At 33.1% G+C, this 15,617-nt stretch overlaps 1 protein-coding gene and 1 pseudogene across 1 annotated transcript; one reads left to right on the forward strand and one right to left on the reverse strand.

Moving 5' to 3' along the window:
* Positions 1-5,813: 5,813 nt before the first annotated feature.
* On the reverse strand, positions 5,814-7,588 carry LOC121392143 (lipoyl synthase, mitochondrial-like). Its single transcript, XM_041523501.1, is given in 11 exon segments — positions 5,814-5,981; positions 6,183-6,253; positions 6,299-6,444; positions 6,501-6,630; positions 6,683-6,739; positions 6,796-6,811; positions 6,813-6,953; positions 7,003-7,083; positions 7,130-7,174; positions 7,176-7,342; positions 7,528-7,588. Coding segments are annotated over 11 exon segments (1,083 nt in total).
* Positions 7,589-7,611: 23 nt separating this feature from the next.
* Positions 7,612-15,354, forward strand: LOC121392144 (annotated as a pseudogene).
* Positions 15,355-15,617: the final 263 nt, after the last annotated feature.

Genomic DNA, 15,617 nt, shown 5'->3' on the forward strand with positions numbered 1-15,617 from the left:
GTTTTAAAATCATTTTTTCTATGTATATATCATTGTAATAACTGGTTTTTAGCCCCTAATGGCTGTTTTTCTATCTTCCAGTGTTTATCTTTTATTTTTCTATCTGTAGGACAATTAAAACCCTGGATTTATTGTGTCACTTATCTCTGTTAATGTGGGCTATCATGTTGCGTACCACTCTGGAGTAGTTGTGATTCTATTGAGGAATGTTGTTATTGTTGGTAACCTGTAAGTCTGTTCATGTATGTAGTGTACACTGTCTCATGTATTGGATAGTTGCATGATGGACACATACATATGATGGACTAAAGTGAAGACTTGCATGTTAACGGCTCATGACAATATAGACTTCCATCTCCCTATGTTCTGTTACAAGTCCATTTGTTGATACACCGCTGTATCTAAGGGATTTGTTTGTGTTTAGTTGGGTTATCACTGTGTGTTCGCTTCAGTAGAGAATCATTTCTGGCCCACAGTTTGGCTTTGACCCTGACGATATCTGGGCCATCTAGTTTTTGTAGACTGGGCCACCACTTAGATTTTATAGACGGGTCATCTAGTTTTAATAGGAGTGCATGATCGACAAGGTATCATGTGCTCCTAGTTTTCTGAGGTCTAGATAATTGATACATTTTGAGCATGTAGACTAGTTTTTTTGTGGCCCATCTACTTTTTACCCAGCTTTTTCTGGGCTATCTAAGTTTACCCAGCTTTTACTGGGTCTAGTTTTTCCCCGCTTTTACTGGGTGTATTATGTTCACATTCACCTCTGTATTATTTTATTTTATTTGTTGTTTGTTGTTGTGGCTTGTCTTGTCTTGCTTGTCTTTCTTCAAAACTGTGAGTTACCTTGTCTTTTTGTTTAGTAACTGTACGTTATGTGACATTAACTGTACTACTACATACTATAACAGAACTAGGCACTAATACAGTTCATTATAAGGAGATGGAAGTCCTATATATAATGTATTGTAGAAACTAGTGATACCTCTGTGTACCTGTAGTACATGAGGACTAGTTTCTATTACTCTATTGTATTTATTGCTGTTGCTGCATTGCATTGTGAGCATTAGCTTCAAGAGTTTCTTCAATGAAAGCTTTTCCGATATTGCTTCTGACTTAATTGCTATTATCAAATGTCAATTCATCATCTTCAGATTAGTATTGAGTTATCATTAGTTTTTGTAATATTTCATTGACTATTGAGGACTTACAGAGAGCTTTAAAGACAGCTTAATGCAAAGATAGCACAAGGCATTCATTATTTTATTGAACATGGACATTTAGAGACAGCTTATCATAATAACTAAAGAGAATATTATTAAGGTCAGGTCTCGGGCATTTAAAGATAGCTTATCATTATTAAGCTAAAGATAGCTTAGCATTATTGGACTAAAAGACAGCTTTGCATTTATGAGTTGGATATTCAAGACAGTTACATGTTGGCATATATAGCGTGTGCTATTAAAACTTCACGTATTTTACGTTTGGCATTCATTTTGAAGCAATTTTGTTGATTTAATTGAGCATTTAAAGACAGTGTGTGTGTATGTTTCATTTTCTTCTCAAATATAGCTTATTTTTGAAGATTGCCTCACATTATACTGACATTGAGGATTTAAAGACAGCTTAATTTTCTAGTTTATTTCAATTTTTTGAACTTTTCATGAATATAAATTTTGTATTGCTTTGCATATTTTCTAATTAAATGAGCTCTTCATGAGTCACTATCTTCGGGCCTTATTTATTTTTAGATTATTTTCTATATCTTCCATTCATTCTTGTGAAAACAGGTTTGTTAATGAAGTAAGTTATTGTAATCTAAATTGTCATTACTGTCCAGCTATTAATATGTTCATATTTTCTAATATTGTATCAAGATTTTCTTTAAATCTATACTTTACTATGTTGAGAATTCTATACTATCATGTTTCAAAAACTACCATCAAGAAACTATACCATTGATCAAGGAACTTCCAGTGAGTTTTAAACACACTTTACTATGTTGCTTTGGATAGAAAAGAGAATTCTACCATCATTCAAGAACTATACCATTGATCAAGGAACTTCCAGTGAGTTTTAAACACACTTTACTATGTTGCTTTGAATAGAAAAGAGAATTCTACCATCATTCAAAAAACTATACCATTGATCAAGAAACTTCCAGTGAGTTTTAAACACACTTTACTATGTTGCTTTGAATAGAAAAGAGAATTCTACCATCATTCAAAAACTATACCATTGATCAAGGAACTTCCAGTGAGTTTTAAACAACACTTTACTATGTTGCTTTGAATAGAAAAGAGAATTCTACCATCATTCAAGAACTATACCATTGATCAAGGAACTTCCAGTGAGTTTTAAACACACTTTACTATGTTGCTTTGAATAGAAAAGAGAATTCTACCATCATTCAAGAACTACCATTGATCAAGGAACTTCCAGTGAGTTTTTAAACACACTTTACTATGTTGCTTTGATAGAAAAGAGAATTCTACCATCATTCAAAAACTATACCATTGATCAAGAACTTCCAGTGAGTTTTTAAACACACTTTACTATGTTGCTTTGAATAGAAAAGAGAATTCTACCATCATTCAAAAACTATACCATTGATCAAGGAACTTCCAGTGAGTTTTAAACACACTTTACTATGTTGCTTTGAGAAATAGAAAAGAGATCAAGGAATTTTCCATGTATTTCTAACCATCATTCAAGAACTATACCATGATACCATTGATCAAGGAACTTTCCAGTGAGTTTTAAAACACACTTTCTGACCATGATTAAGAACCTTATACCATTGAGCAGGAATTCCAGTAGTTTTAAACAACTATTTGCTTTGAATAGAAAAGAGAGAATTCTACCATCATTCAAGAAAACTATACCATTGATCAAGGAACTTCCAGTGAGTTTTAAACACACTTTACTATGTTGCTTTGAATAGAAAAGAGAATTCTACCATCATTCAAGAACTATACCATTGATTAAGGAACTTCCAGTGAGTTTTCAAAACACACTTTACTTCCAGTGTTTTTGCTTTTGAATAGAAAAGAGAAATTCTACCATCATTCAAGAACTACCATTGATCAAGGAACTTCCAGTGAGTTTTAAACACACTTTACTATGTTGCTTTTGAATAGAAAAGAGAATTGCTACCATCATTCAAAAACTATACCATTGATCAAGAAACTTCCAGTGAGTTTTAAACACACTTTACTATGCTTTTAGAAAAGAGCTTTGAATATACCATTGAAAGAGAATTCTACCATCATTCAAGAACTACTACACATTGATCAAGGAACTTCCAGTGAGTTTTAAACACACTTTACTATGTTGCTTTGAATAGAAAAGAGAATTCTACCATCATTCAAGAACTACCATTGATCAAGGAACTTCCAGTGAGTTTTAAAACACACTTTACTATGTTGCTTTGAATAGAAAAGAGAATTCTACCATCATGAGTTTCAAAAACTATACCATTGATCAAGAAACTTCCAGTGAGAACTTTTTTAAACACACTTTACTATGTTGCTTTGAATAGAAAATCATTCAAGAAACTATACCATTGATCAAGGAACTAACATCATTCAAGAAAGAGAATACATCATTGATGATCAAGGAACTTCCAGTGAGTTTTAAACACACTTTACTATGTTGCTTTGAATAGAAAAGAGAATTCTACCATCATTCAAGAACTACCATTGATCAAGGAACTTCCAGTGAGTTTTAAACACACTTTACTATGTTGCTTTGAATAGAAAAGAGATTCTACCATCATTCAAGAACTATACCATTGATCAAGGAACTTTCAGTGAGTTTTAAACACACTTTACTATGTTGCTTTGAATAGAAAAGAGAATTCTACCATCAATCAAGAACTACCATTGATCAAGGAACTTCCAGTGAGTTTTTAAACATATTAATTGTGTTGCTTTGGATAGAAAAGAATTTACCATTAATTAATTAGTGAGTTTTTTTCTGGTCATATTGGATGAAGAACACTACAATTGATCAAGACTCAATCCAGTATATACAGATAATTTTTTTTTTACAATATCTTCTACAGGACATCACAGATTGATCAACTCCAAAACATTTTGAAGTACATTATATTTAATTGATATATCTCTTCTCCTTCCAAACAGTGTGGGCAACAATGTAGTACTACCTCCACATAGTGTTGCCTGGGGTCTCAATTGTCCTTTAATGAGGAGTTTGAGATACTAAATGTACTACAACATAGAGTTATTGTGTGCTATTGAACATATTTATTTATTTCTTGTAGGAAGACTGTCTATCGAGGATTGTGTGTGTGCAGTGTGTGCAACATTATATACTACCTCCACGTAGTGTTTCCTGGGGTCTCAACAGTTCTTGTAGGAGGAGTTTGAGATACTACAACAGACAAAAGAACTGCTTAAATTTTAAGATTAATGTTCTAACAACCTTTTGAACTTTTATCTTTTTATTGATATATGTTTGTTTCAAAAATGATATGAAGTATTTTTGACTCCTAGTTACAGAGGTTACTAACTGTATGATCTGTTCGTACATTTATCAATAAATCATTTCCACTATTCTCTTTGTAAAATGTAATTGTCACAATTTCACTTCTCCTTTCTCCAATATATATTTGTACTATTCTATTCTCTCTAAACTCTTACTAGTAATATCAAAATGCTGTGCTTATGTCAATCAATTCATGTTCTCTATTTCTAATTATGTTCATTAAATTTTCTTCTCTGTACCTGCTCCTTTTGCTGCTAATTAGTAATTCATCTATTCTTTTATAAATGAAAAAACCACCACTAGTACTTTTTCAGTTCTTACACAATTTATCTCACTCACATCAACAATCATGTTACTTTAAACTAAGAGGTCTGTATTAGGTCACCTATAGAGCACATACTACTAATTATTACATTACAAAATTGAGCCAACTGCTATACCATCAGATTATGGCTGACTCTGTTTTTAATATCTCATCACAACACTATCTCGTACATTATATGTTAATAATTAAATATTGATAACATATTTTAACAACTACAGCTATCAGAGTTCATCTTTATTATTTACTGATGCTCTTCATCAGCGAGTTCAGGATGTAAGAACTCTAATAAATGAAAAAAATATTAAATGTGTTCTATTTTTAGTAAGTGTACTCACTTGATTTAGCCTTTGCTTCATCTAAATATAGTAACAAAAGTTATAAAAAAGTTTAAAGAATTTAAAATGTAATATACTACATATTATAGTAAGTGTCTAGAGTATCAATAATGTTTGAACTTTATTTCTGAATATTAAGTGTATTAATATCTTATGAAGTATAGTTACAAGCAGCCTTAGACCATGGTACCTTGACCTTGACGTACCTGATATAGGGATCTTGTAGATTAACAGTAATAGACTGTATCTAGTAGTTAGCAGTTTTGTTAGTTAGTTATCTTCTATCATTAGTAGTTTCTAGTAAAGAAGACTTAAAGCAGTAAAGACTTAAGTAGCATCTCCCAACTGATATTAAAACAATACTATTAATTACACAACAACTAGATAACTATTATAATGACCTATTGTCACATTAGGAATAAAAGTTTCATTAAAATATCATTAAGTCTCTCACTATACCCAATAATTATAAATATACTTCAAATAGTTAGTTTATTAATTATTTCAATATTTAGGAAGACTAATAAGAGGTGGAGCCCAAAGAGAAATATATACAGGAGTTTATATTAATTTGTAGAACATAAGAATAATCATGATATCATTATGTCACATATTAATATACAATAGTATTTTATATATTATTAATTATTGCTTTCAGCTCGTCTCTCTTTTAAGACAGACTTTATAAAGAACTCTCCAGCTTTATAAGAGGACCTGACTAATGGACCACTAGCTGTATAGAGGAACCCTAACTTGTTACCTACGTCTTCCCAAAACTTGAACTTCTCAGGTGTTACATACTCCTTCACCTAAAAATAGATAGATCATGTATTATAAATATGAAGGATTATTTCAATTTTGACAAGATAATCCTTCTAAAAAAAATTTGTAGTGAGGATCTATATTTTCTATGGGTTTTAGTCTCTACAGTCTCAAATCTATGAGGATAGTCTACTATAATTCCAAACTCTTAATGTGTTTCCTTATTGATTATTAATGATATTGTTTACCTTAAGATGCCATTTAGTAGGTTGCATATATTGACCCAATGTGACACACTCAACTCCAGCATTTCTTAAATCTAGAAGATGTTCTTAACTAGATTCATACCTTGATATAATGATACCTTCTAATGTTTGAAGGACTTGAGTATCTGTCTCTCCAACTCCCAACATAATTGAACTCTTAGTAACTAAATCAGGTTTAACCTGTTTAGCGTGTTCAAGTACTGAGAGACTTTGTTTGTAGTTTGCTCGTGGATCTCTCACTAACCTATCATGAGGACATATGCAAAGCAATAATGGATTAGGGACACAGAGGACACCTACCATTGTAGATCTGCAACAGTTTCTACGTTATGTGCATATACATCAAGTCCTGAATGAGCAACATTAGCTACACAATCTAAGTCACCTCTAAAGTCTGGAGTCAAACACTCTACTAATATGGAAGAATTTCTAAAGAAAGAGAGTTTGTATAAAATGTGTCTGTTGTATATTGTCTAGTACCTCTTTCTTTATCTCTCTGACTGTCTCTGCAAAATGTTCAGCTCCTCCATCACTTAAATCTAAATGATTTTAAAGTGCATAAATCTTTTCTCCTCTCTCTTTCTCTTCCTCTCACCATCTCTATCAACAGATGGTTAATACAACATAGTCCAGACCCCAGGCTGCTATAGCAATAGCAGTGTTGACTGGTTCATTAGGATCAGGAGGAGGTGGAGCTCGTGATGTCTTTACAGAACAGAACCGACAACCTCTAGTACACTGATCACCAAGTACCTATTATAATGTTACTATAGTATCATCATTATTAATAACTATTAATAACCATTATTGTAGCAGTGGCTGTTTGATGTTCACCACCACCCCAACATTCACCAATATTAGGACATTTAGCTTCTTCACAGACCTGTAAAGAGTGGGTGGAGTAAAGGTGTGGTCATTTGTTAACTTACAGTGTGTAGTTTTAGATCACGAAGATTCTGTTTTAATCGATGATAAATTTTTACCAATTGGGATATCTGTTTTTAGCCATTCTGGTAATCGAAGGCGTTGGCCTTTCTTCCTTTTAAGGAAATCAGGTGTAGTTGGCGCATTATCAGCTACAAAGTGCTCTAGACCAGGTCCGTTGGCAATGAGGTGACGTTGATCAGGAGAGAGAGAGTCGACTTGAGACGATTACCTGGTATTACAGAATGACATCTAGCGCTTCTAATAGTCTGGAATGATAAGTTATTTAATAGGATATAATAAATAGCGAAGACGTACCTTTAGGGCTCCTGCAAAAAAAAACAGTATGTCAGATCAACTCTTTGCATTTTGTAATGGGTGTGGTTTGAATGACAGAACCCACGCCTATTAGACTCAACAATGGCTGGTGTTAATCTTCGAGGTTTGGAGAAAGAGTTAGCCATTGCACTCGAAGCTGATAGACGCTATGCAAGAGAAAATGACGCAAAATTTCGTGCTATTCATCAAAAAAGTGGGTTCATATGAAGAATTCAGGTATTTTAATATAATTCAATTTCCAAGAGCTCCACCCATTTTTTGGTGCAGAGATATTGTCAAAGCTTCTCACTTGCAGCCTCTGGATCGTGCAGATATTATTGGAGGATCTCGACACCAGCCTTGGAATCCAATCATTTCAGATGGTTCCCAATCTAAGAGGGTGTGGCTAATCTATGTGGAAGTGGTCCACCCACTAGTGGTCAGAATTTATACGACAATGGCGTCAATTGCAAAGAAGGTCACATGATCAATACAAGTTAGACCCATTGTTTTTATTGTTTTATCTTTATTGTTATTTTTGTAGACTCTTAGTGAACCTGGCGTCACAAGACATGCCAAAAATACTTAAGGCAGAGACAAGGTATGTCACATGACATATCACATGACTTTCATGTTATTTTCTAGTGTGGCTATCTTAGGAATATTCTACAAGTTTTGCAAAATGTAAGTTGTTAATCAAAATCACAGGAGTATATTAATATAATAATACAATACAGTGCTTTAAATAGAGTGCTGTTATATAAAGACTATTGTATGAGTATGTGTTATTGTTATTATAATACTTCTAGATAATTATAGTAAATAATATTAGATTTACTAAATAAGTAAATTGTCCTTTTCTTAGCACTTTTCAATAGATGATGTTAAAGTTATCATTGAGGTATTATTAGTTCTGTCAGAAATACCACGTTTTAGTCTCTCTATTGAACTACTGAACAGACAAGAAAGAGCAGCTGTGAGTTCATATCATAGATCATATGACAATGTAGCGACCATCACATTAAGACCACATGACTATGAAATCAAAACATCACATGATATTATAATGGAATTTTGTTTTTGTTATTAATAGATTGATCAATTGTTCACTCAAATTTCATCATCACTAGAAAGATAATAAAGACACAGACTATAATATTCAGTAAAGAAACAATGATTACCTTTATAATGTCTACAAGATCATTAGCTGATGTAACATTGTCTGATCATTACAACACTTATGATAACAATTGTCATTACATCATCTTTATAATCACTGATAGTCACATGACTAATGATCTTATAATACAAACAAACAGCTATTGTTTAATAAAGACGTCTATACTTTATTTGAATTATGACGTAATTAGGTAATTAACATTCCACAGATAATAATAGTCTGTCACGTGGTCCATCATTCGATCGTGTTACGTTATTATAAATACCCATACTCGAGAGGCGTATCTTATTAAAAGTTTTGCACACAAAATTTGCTATATACCAAGCAATGTCTTTGGAAGAACCACGAGATGAAGGAGGTGGAAGAGAACAGTCTCCAAGACGCTCTTCCCCAAGAAAGTTAATTGTTCAGCCTTTCACTTCCAACGTTAAAGAAGACGACGAAAAATATTGAATTGCAAGACTTTGAGACTAGTGCTCTAGCTGTCTTGAAAGAGGAAGATGAACCCACCAAGAAAAACGGTCAGAGTATCTGAGTCGTATGAAAGATGCTATAGCACGTCCCAGCAAAGAAAGCAAGAAGTAAATAAATATTAATACAATTGCAGCATTGTTATATTATTATAATAGGAAAAGCTGGAAATTTTGGCAAAAAGACAATGAAGACAAAGATAATGAATATAAAGCTAAACCAGTACCTGTCTACAAACTGGTTAGTCATTTTTAACGTATAAACTTTTCAACTTTCATTTCTGTTCTAGTTCCGATATGCTACCTGGTTTGATCTAATATTGATAATAATCAGCTTTATAGCTGCTATACTTCATGGCAGTGCCCTACCAGCATCAATGTACGTCTTTGGAGACGTAACCAACTTATTACCAATCATGAAATCTCTCGGGAAGTATTTGCTGGTATCAGAAGCAACTACACTAATGTTTATCAAGGTTTTACATTCAATGAAACAGCTAATATCTCAAATATTACTGAAGCTGTTAATAACAGAATTATAACAGAGAATGTCATGCAAACAGAGAGTCAATTGACTAATCTTACTGTCCTAATACTTCAGACATACTACAACATCAGTGTCAATGCTAGTGATATAAAAAGTTTAAGTTGTATCGTATTTAGTTATGCTGACACTAATGTCAATGGCCTATACACCCCTTCTTGGTGTTACAAGCAATAGTAACAAACAATGATTTCTCTATGCCTGTTACAACTGAAGCTTGTGATTGTTTAGTAACTCAATTTCAAGAATATAATTCGGAAAGTCGTTGTCTTAGTGACTACACTTTTATAAATGGAGAAGGAGGAGTTGATGGCATATTATGGATAATTTATCTTTTCTTGATTATCACTGTGGGCGTGTTCATACTAGCATATATACAGATATCTTTTATTCAGTTGGCCTGTGAAAGACAAATACCAAGATTAGACTGTTTATATACTCTTCAGTATTAAAACAAGAAATTGGTTGTTTGATTTGAATCCAAGTGGAGAATTATCTAGTAGATTAAATGAGTAAGTTAATGTAGATATATAATATTAATATTACAATAGTAAGTTAATGTAGATATATAATGTTAATATTACAATAGTAAGTTAATGTAGATATATAATATTAATATTACAATAGTAAGTTAATGTAGATATATAATATTAATATTACAATAGTAAGTTAATGTAGATATATAAATGTTAATATTACAATAGTAAGTTAATGTAGATATATAATATTAATATTACAATAGTAAGTTAATGTAGATATATAATGTTAATATTACAATAGTAAGTTAATGTAGATATATAAGTTAATATTACAATAGTAAGTTTAGAGTAGATCACTATCACATGAGGCACCATCACATGAGAGACACTGGTCATGTGAGAGACATTGGTCATGTGAGATTTAAAAGTGATTGATTATCAAAATTAATGTTTTTATAGTTAGTAATGTTGTAGTGATTATGTTCAATTACTTTAATTTATATTTCCTCTTCTCTATCTTGCAGTGATATTGACAAGATACATAATGGTATTGGTGATAAACTGGCTATTTTAATTCAGTGGTTGGCTACGTTTGTTGGAGGGTTTGTCATTGGATTATAAGAGGATGGCAGCTGACTCTATTATTAATAGCCATCACTCCATTTACTGCTTTGTCAGCATTTATTTTTTCTAAGGTAAATAGGAGAGTGGCTTTTTAGTTAGATATATCTCTCTCTTTCTAGATTGGTACCATATTTACAAGTCATGAACAAAAGCTTTATGCATCAGCTGGTGCTATAGCTGAGGAGGTACTCACGTCAGTTAGAACTGTTATCTCATTTGGTGGAGAGTTTAAAGAAGTAGACAGGTGGGTGTGGTTAAGTGTCTTGATTACATATTAACAATTGATGTGTAGGAATGTAGTAAACTGGTTTGACTGGTTTTGTGGTTATATTTTAATTTTAATTACTACATTGTTACACTTCTCTTACTACATCTATAGCTAGCATCAAATTTATATGATGTAATAATGACATCATTTTACAGATACAAGGTAAAATTAACTGATGCTCGTCGAGTTGGCGCCAAAAAGGGTGGTCTATTGGTCTTAGTATGGCATTTATTTATTTCTTTGACTTCTTCACATATTCAGTTGCTTTTTTGGTTAGTCAGTTTTCTATCATGCATTGATCTAACTTGTATATTAAACAGGTTTGGTGGGTTTTTAATCAGTGAAGAGATCTTGTTGGCTGGTGATGTGTTAGCAGTTTTCTTTGCTGTAATTATTGGTGCTTCTCCCTTGGTCAAGCTGGTCCTAATGCAGAGAGCCTTATCACTGCAGCAGGATCACTGGTGAAGTCTTTGAAATTATTGACAGAGTAATGATTTTAAAAATATTATCATTTATTATGTTATTTTAATTTAGGAGCCACCCATTGATTCCTCTTCAAATGAAGGTCAAACTCCTGATAACTTTGAGCCTTTTGTAAAGTTTCAAGACGTTTGTTTTACATATCCTGCTCGTAGTGATGTTCAAGTTCTTCATGGATTGGATTTAGAGGTCAAAGTGGGTCAGACAGTTGCCCTTGTAGGTCCCAGTGGGTGTGGTAAGAGCACTGTTGTTCAATTAATTCAACGATTTTATGACATTTCTGGGTGGTGAAGTAAGTTCCTCTGACTCTAATTAATTAATTATTGATTAATTAATTATAGATAACAATTGGAGGGTATGACATTAAAGATCTTAATCTGAAGTGGCTTCGTTCTAATATTGGAGTTGTATCTCAAGAACCTGTCCTATTTGATACCACTATTGCTGAAAATATACGTTATGGAAGAGAAGATGCCACTATGGCAGACATTGAAGCTGCAGCCATAGCAGCTAATGCTCATAACTTTATCTCTGAATTACCTGATGGTTATAATACTCTAGTTGGTGACAAAGGAACACAGCTAAGTGGAGGTCAAAAACAACGTATTGCTATAGCTCGAGCTTTAGTACGAGACCCTAAGATCTTGTTACTTGATGAAGCTACTTCAGCTCTTGACACAGAGAGTGAGAAAATAGTTCAAGAAGCTTTAGACAAAGCTAGAGAGGGAAGGACCACCATTGTTATTGCTCATCGACTGTCTACTATTCAAACAGCTGATGTAATAGCTAGTATAGAAAATGGTCGTGTTGTTGAGATGGGTACCCATGAAGAACTTATGAAGAACCAAGGACTTTATTATGAACTTGTCAATGCTCAAGTAAGTACTGTCCATTCGGGATATTCCCACTTCGTCTAATCCCATTTTGTCTAAAATACACAATTCAGTGCCAACTGGTCTAAGTTGTAAATTAATAATAATAGTAATGTCTAAAGTAATTGTTAATAATAATACTAACTTATTTGAGTTTGTCGAAAATTCCACAACACATGACTTTATTCTAAATTCTACAACTCTTGAATTTATATCTACTACTGCTCTGTATACATATATTAGTCAAAGACATAAAATATGTCAGTAATTGCTTGGTATTTAATCAGCTAATTGGTAAAAAGTGTTAACTGAGAAATGGTAATTGCTCAAACATGTCCACTACATTAGACCCATTTGGTACTGAATCATGTGTTTCAGACAAAATGGGATTAGACGAAGTGGTACTAAACTGTCCATTCAACTGAGTATGTATCCATTTTACTCTATGTGTCCATTTCAGTCATATGGTTGATACTGGTGAGGCCTTTGCCATTGAAAGGGATTTCAACACACGTACTCGAACTCGTAAAACCTTAGAGTCTCATGATGAACCACTGGTAAAGAAATCAAGGGTCAGAATCAAACGTCAAATTTCACATCAAGTGTCACAAACAACTGATGAACCAGAAATATCAGAAAAAAAACTAGAAAAACTAGTTAGTCCTGTTCTACTGGTTGATATATTAGTGATGTTCTATTCTCCTTTATAGGAAGAAGAATGGGATAAAGATATACCAGAGGTGTCACTGTTAAGAGTATTAAAAGCTAATGCTAATGAATGGTGGATAATAGGTCTAGGACTATTTGGATCGTTTTTCTTAGGAGCTATCTATCCAGCATTTGCCATTTTCTTTGGAGAAATACTTGATGTCTTTACTAGACCAGCAGATCAAATCCTTGATGGACTTCCTTTTGTGGGCATCATTGTTTCTCATACTTGCTATTATATCAGGAATCGCTGTCTTCCTTAAGGTAATCCAATCAGCTATTATTGTCTATCTTTAACTACTGCTATCATATAGAATGTGTGTTTTACAGTAGCCGGTGAGAACCTTACAGCTCGTCTCAGGGAATGGTCTTTTAAATCTATGTTACGACAAGAGATAGCATGGTTTGATGAAGAGAGAAACTCATCTGGTATTCTTGCCACTAGATTAGCTCAAGATGCATCTCGTGTACAAGGAGTAAGTAATGATTTGTAACTAGTCAAAGTCTCATAAGACGCAATCAATAAATTTGAATAAAAAAGGAGGTACAATATGAATGAATAAACTCTATTAGAAAGAGTCAGTTATAAACTCCTGGGACTTGAACCAGTAATGTACATGTTAAAATTTTATTTGATATTTAATAATTTTTTTTTTCATTTTTGCTGATAATTTTTGTTATACAGGCTACTGTGCACGTTTGGGAACACTTTTTGAGTCATTTTTAGGGTATGGCACTGGCTGCTATCATAGCTCTGGTTTATTCCTGGATGTTGACCCTTGTCCTCTTACTTCTTGTACCCGTTATAATGGTTGCTGGGTTTCCCTGCAACTCAAAGCTACTGTTGGTCACGCTGGATCAACCAATAAAGCATTAGAAAAGGCTGGCAAGGTAATCCATGTACTTAATTATCCATCGTCTTATTTAAAGAAAAAAATAATTTTTTTAATTTCTAATTAAACACAGATTGCTGTAGACTCTATGGAAACATGCGTACCGTAGCTTCATTAGGAGTAGAAGAAATTTTACAATGCATACACTGAAGAAATTCGTCAACCATATAGGTATGATATACCAAAGTATACTGAAGTATACTGACATTTATTATAGGCGTGCTCAATGTAATACATCAGCATATGGCATTACATATGGGTTTTCTCAAGGTGTTCTCTCCTTGCTTTTGTTGTTACATTTTGGATTTTGGCGCATATCAAGTCACTCGTCAACCTGGTCACATTGCTCATGAGAGTTTTAGTGACGTATTCACGCTGTGTTTATAGCTATTATATTTGGTTCTTTTGGAGCTGGAGCAGCTTCATCTTTTGCTCCCATTATGCTAAAGCTAAACAATCTGCAAATAGAATATTTGCATTGTTAGATAGAGAACCTGTTATTGATGGATACTCTGAAGAAGGACTAAAAACCAGTAAGTAATAAATAGATAGATGATTGGGAAAGGTTCATGATATCTTTTCTTTAGGAAAAGTTTGTTGCTCATTAGAACTTAGAAAGGTAGCTTTCAATTATCCTGCTCGTCCTGATGTACCAGTTTTTCAAGATCTCACTATTGATGTTAAACCTGGTAATACGTTGGCTCTTGTTGGCCCTAGTGGGTGTGGTAAAAGTACTGTGGTTGCTCTTATTGAACGATTCTATGGATCTTTGAGTGGAAGTTTGTTCCTACATGAATGTGATCTTAGAGATCTCAATATTCGTTGGTTAAGAAGTCAGATTGGTATTGTATCACAAGAACCTGTATTATTTGATACTTCTATTGCTGATAATATACGTTATGGTGCTAATTTTAGAGAAGTGTCTGATGAAGAGGTTATTGAAGCAGCCAAAGCTGCTAATATTCCACAATTTTATTTGAAACTTGCCTCAGGTAAAGAATACTTTGTGTGTGTTAAACTCACTAGTTTAATTCTTGATTGTTAGGTTATGCTACCAATGTTGGATCTAACGGAAAAACAGCTAAGTGGAGGTCAAAACAACGTTGTTGCTATAGCTCGAGCTTAGTACGAGACCCTAAGATCTTGTTACTTGATGAAGCTACTTCAGCTCTAGACACAGAGAGTGAGAAAATAGTTCAAGAAGCTTTAGATAAAGCTAGAGAGGGAAGGACCACCATTGTTATTGCTCATCGACTGTCTACAATTTACAACTCTAACTGCATTGCTGTCATTAATAAAGGGGAAGTATCAGAGAAAGGTACTCATTTAGAACTGATGGCTCAGAAGGAATTTATTATCGACTCAAATCAGTACCAATTACAAGAGAAGGATGAGGATATAAAGAGTAGATCATTATCACCTAGGAGATGATGTAGATACTTCTGTTACCTTGGAGATTGAGATAGAACAAGACACTGCTGTCATTGGAACAACCAACATTGTCATAATGCATTATTTTTAAGTAGTCAAGCAAAACATTTAGGCATTTTTTTTCATTTTGGGTTAGTTACTTGTGTATGCAGTATATTATTATAATAACTGTTACCTTGGAGATGTGAATATATTATAGGATGGTATTGTTTTTTTTTTATTTTTC

This window comes from Gigantopelta aegis, unplaced genomic scaffold, assembly GCF_016097555.1.
Source record: "Gigantopelta aegis isolate Gae_Host unplaced genomic scaffold, Gae_host_genome ctg3407_pilon_pilon, whole genome shotgun sequence".
Lineage (NCBI taxonomy): Eukaryota > Metazoa > Mollusca > Gastropoda > Neomphalida > Peltospiridae > Gigantopelta > Gigantopelta aegis.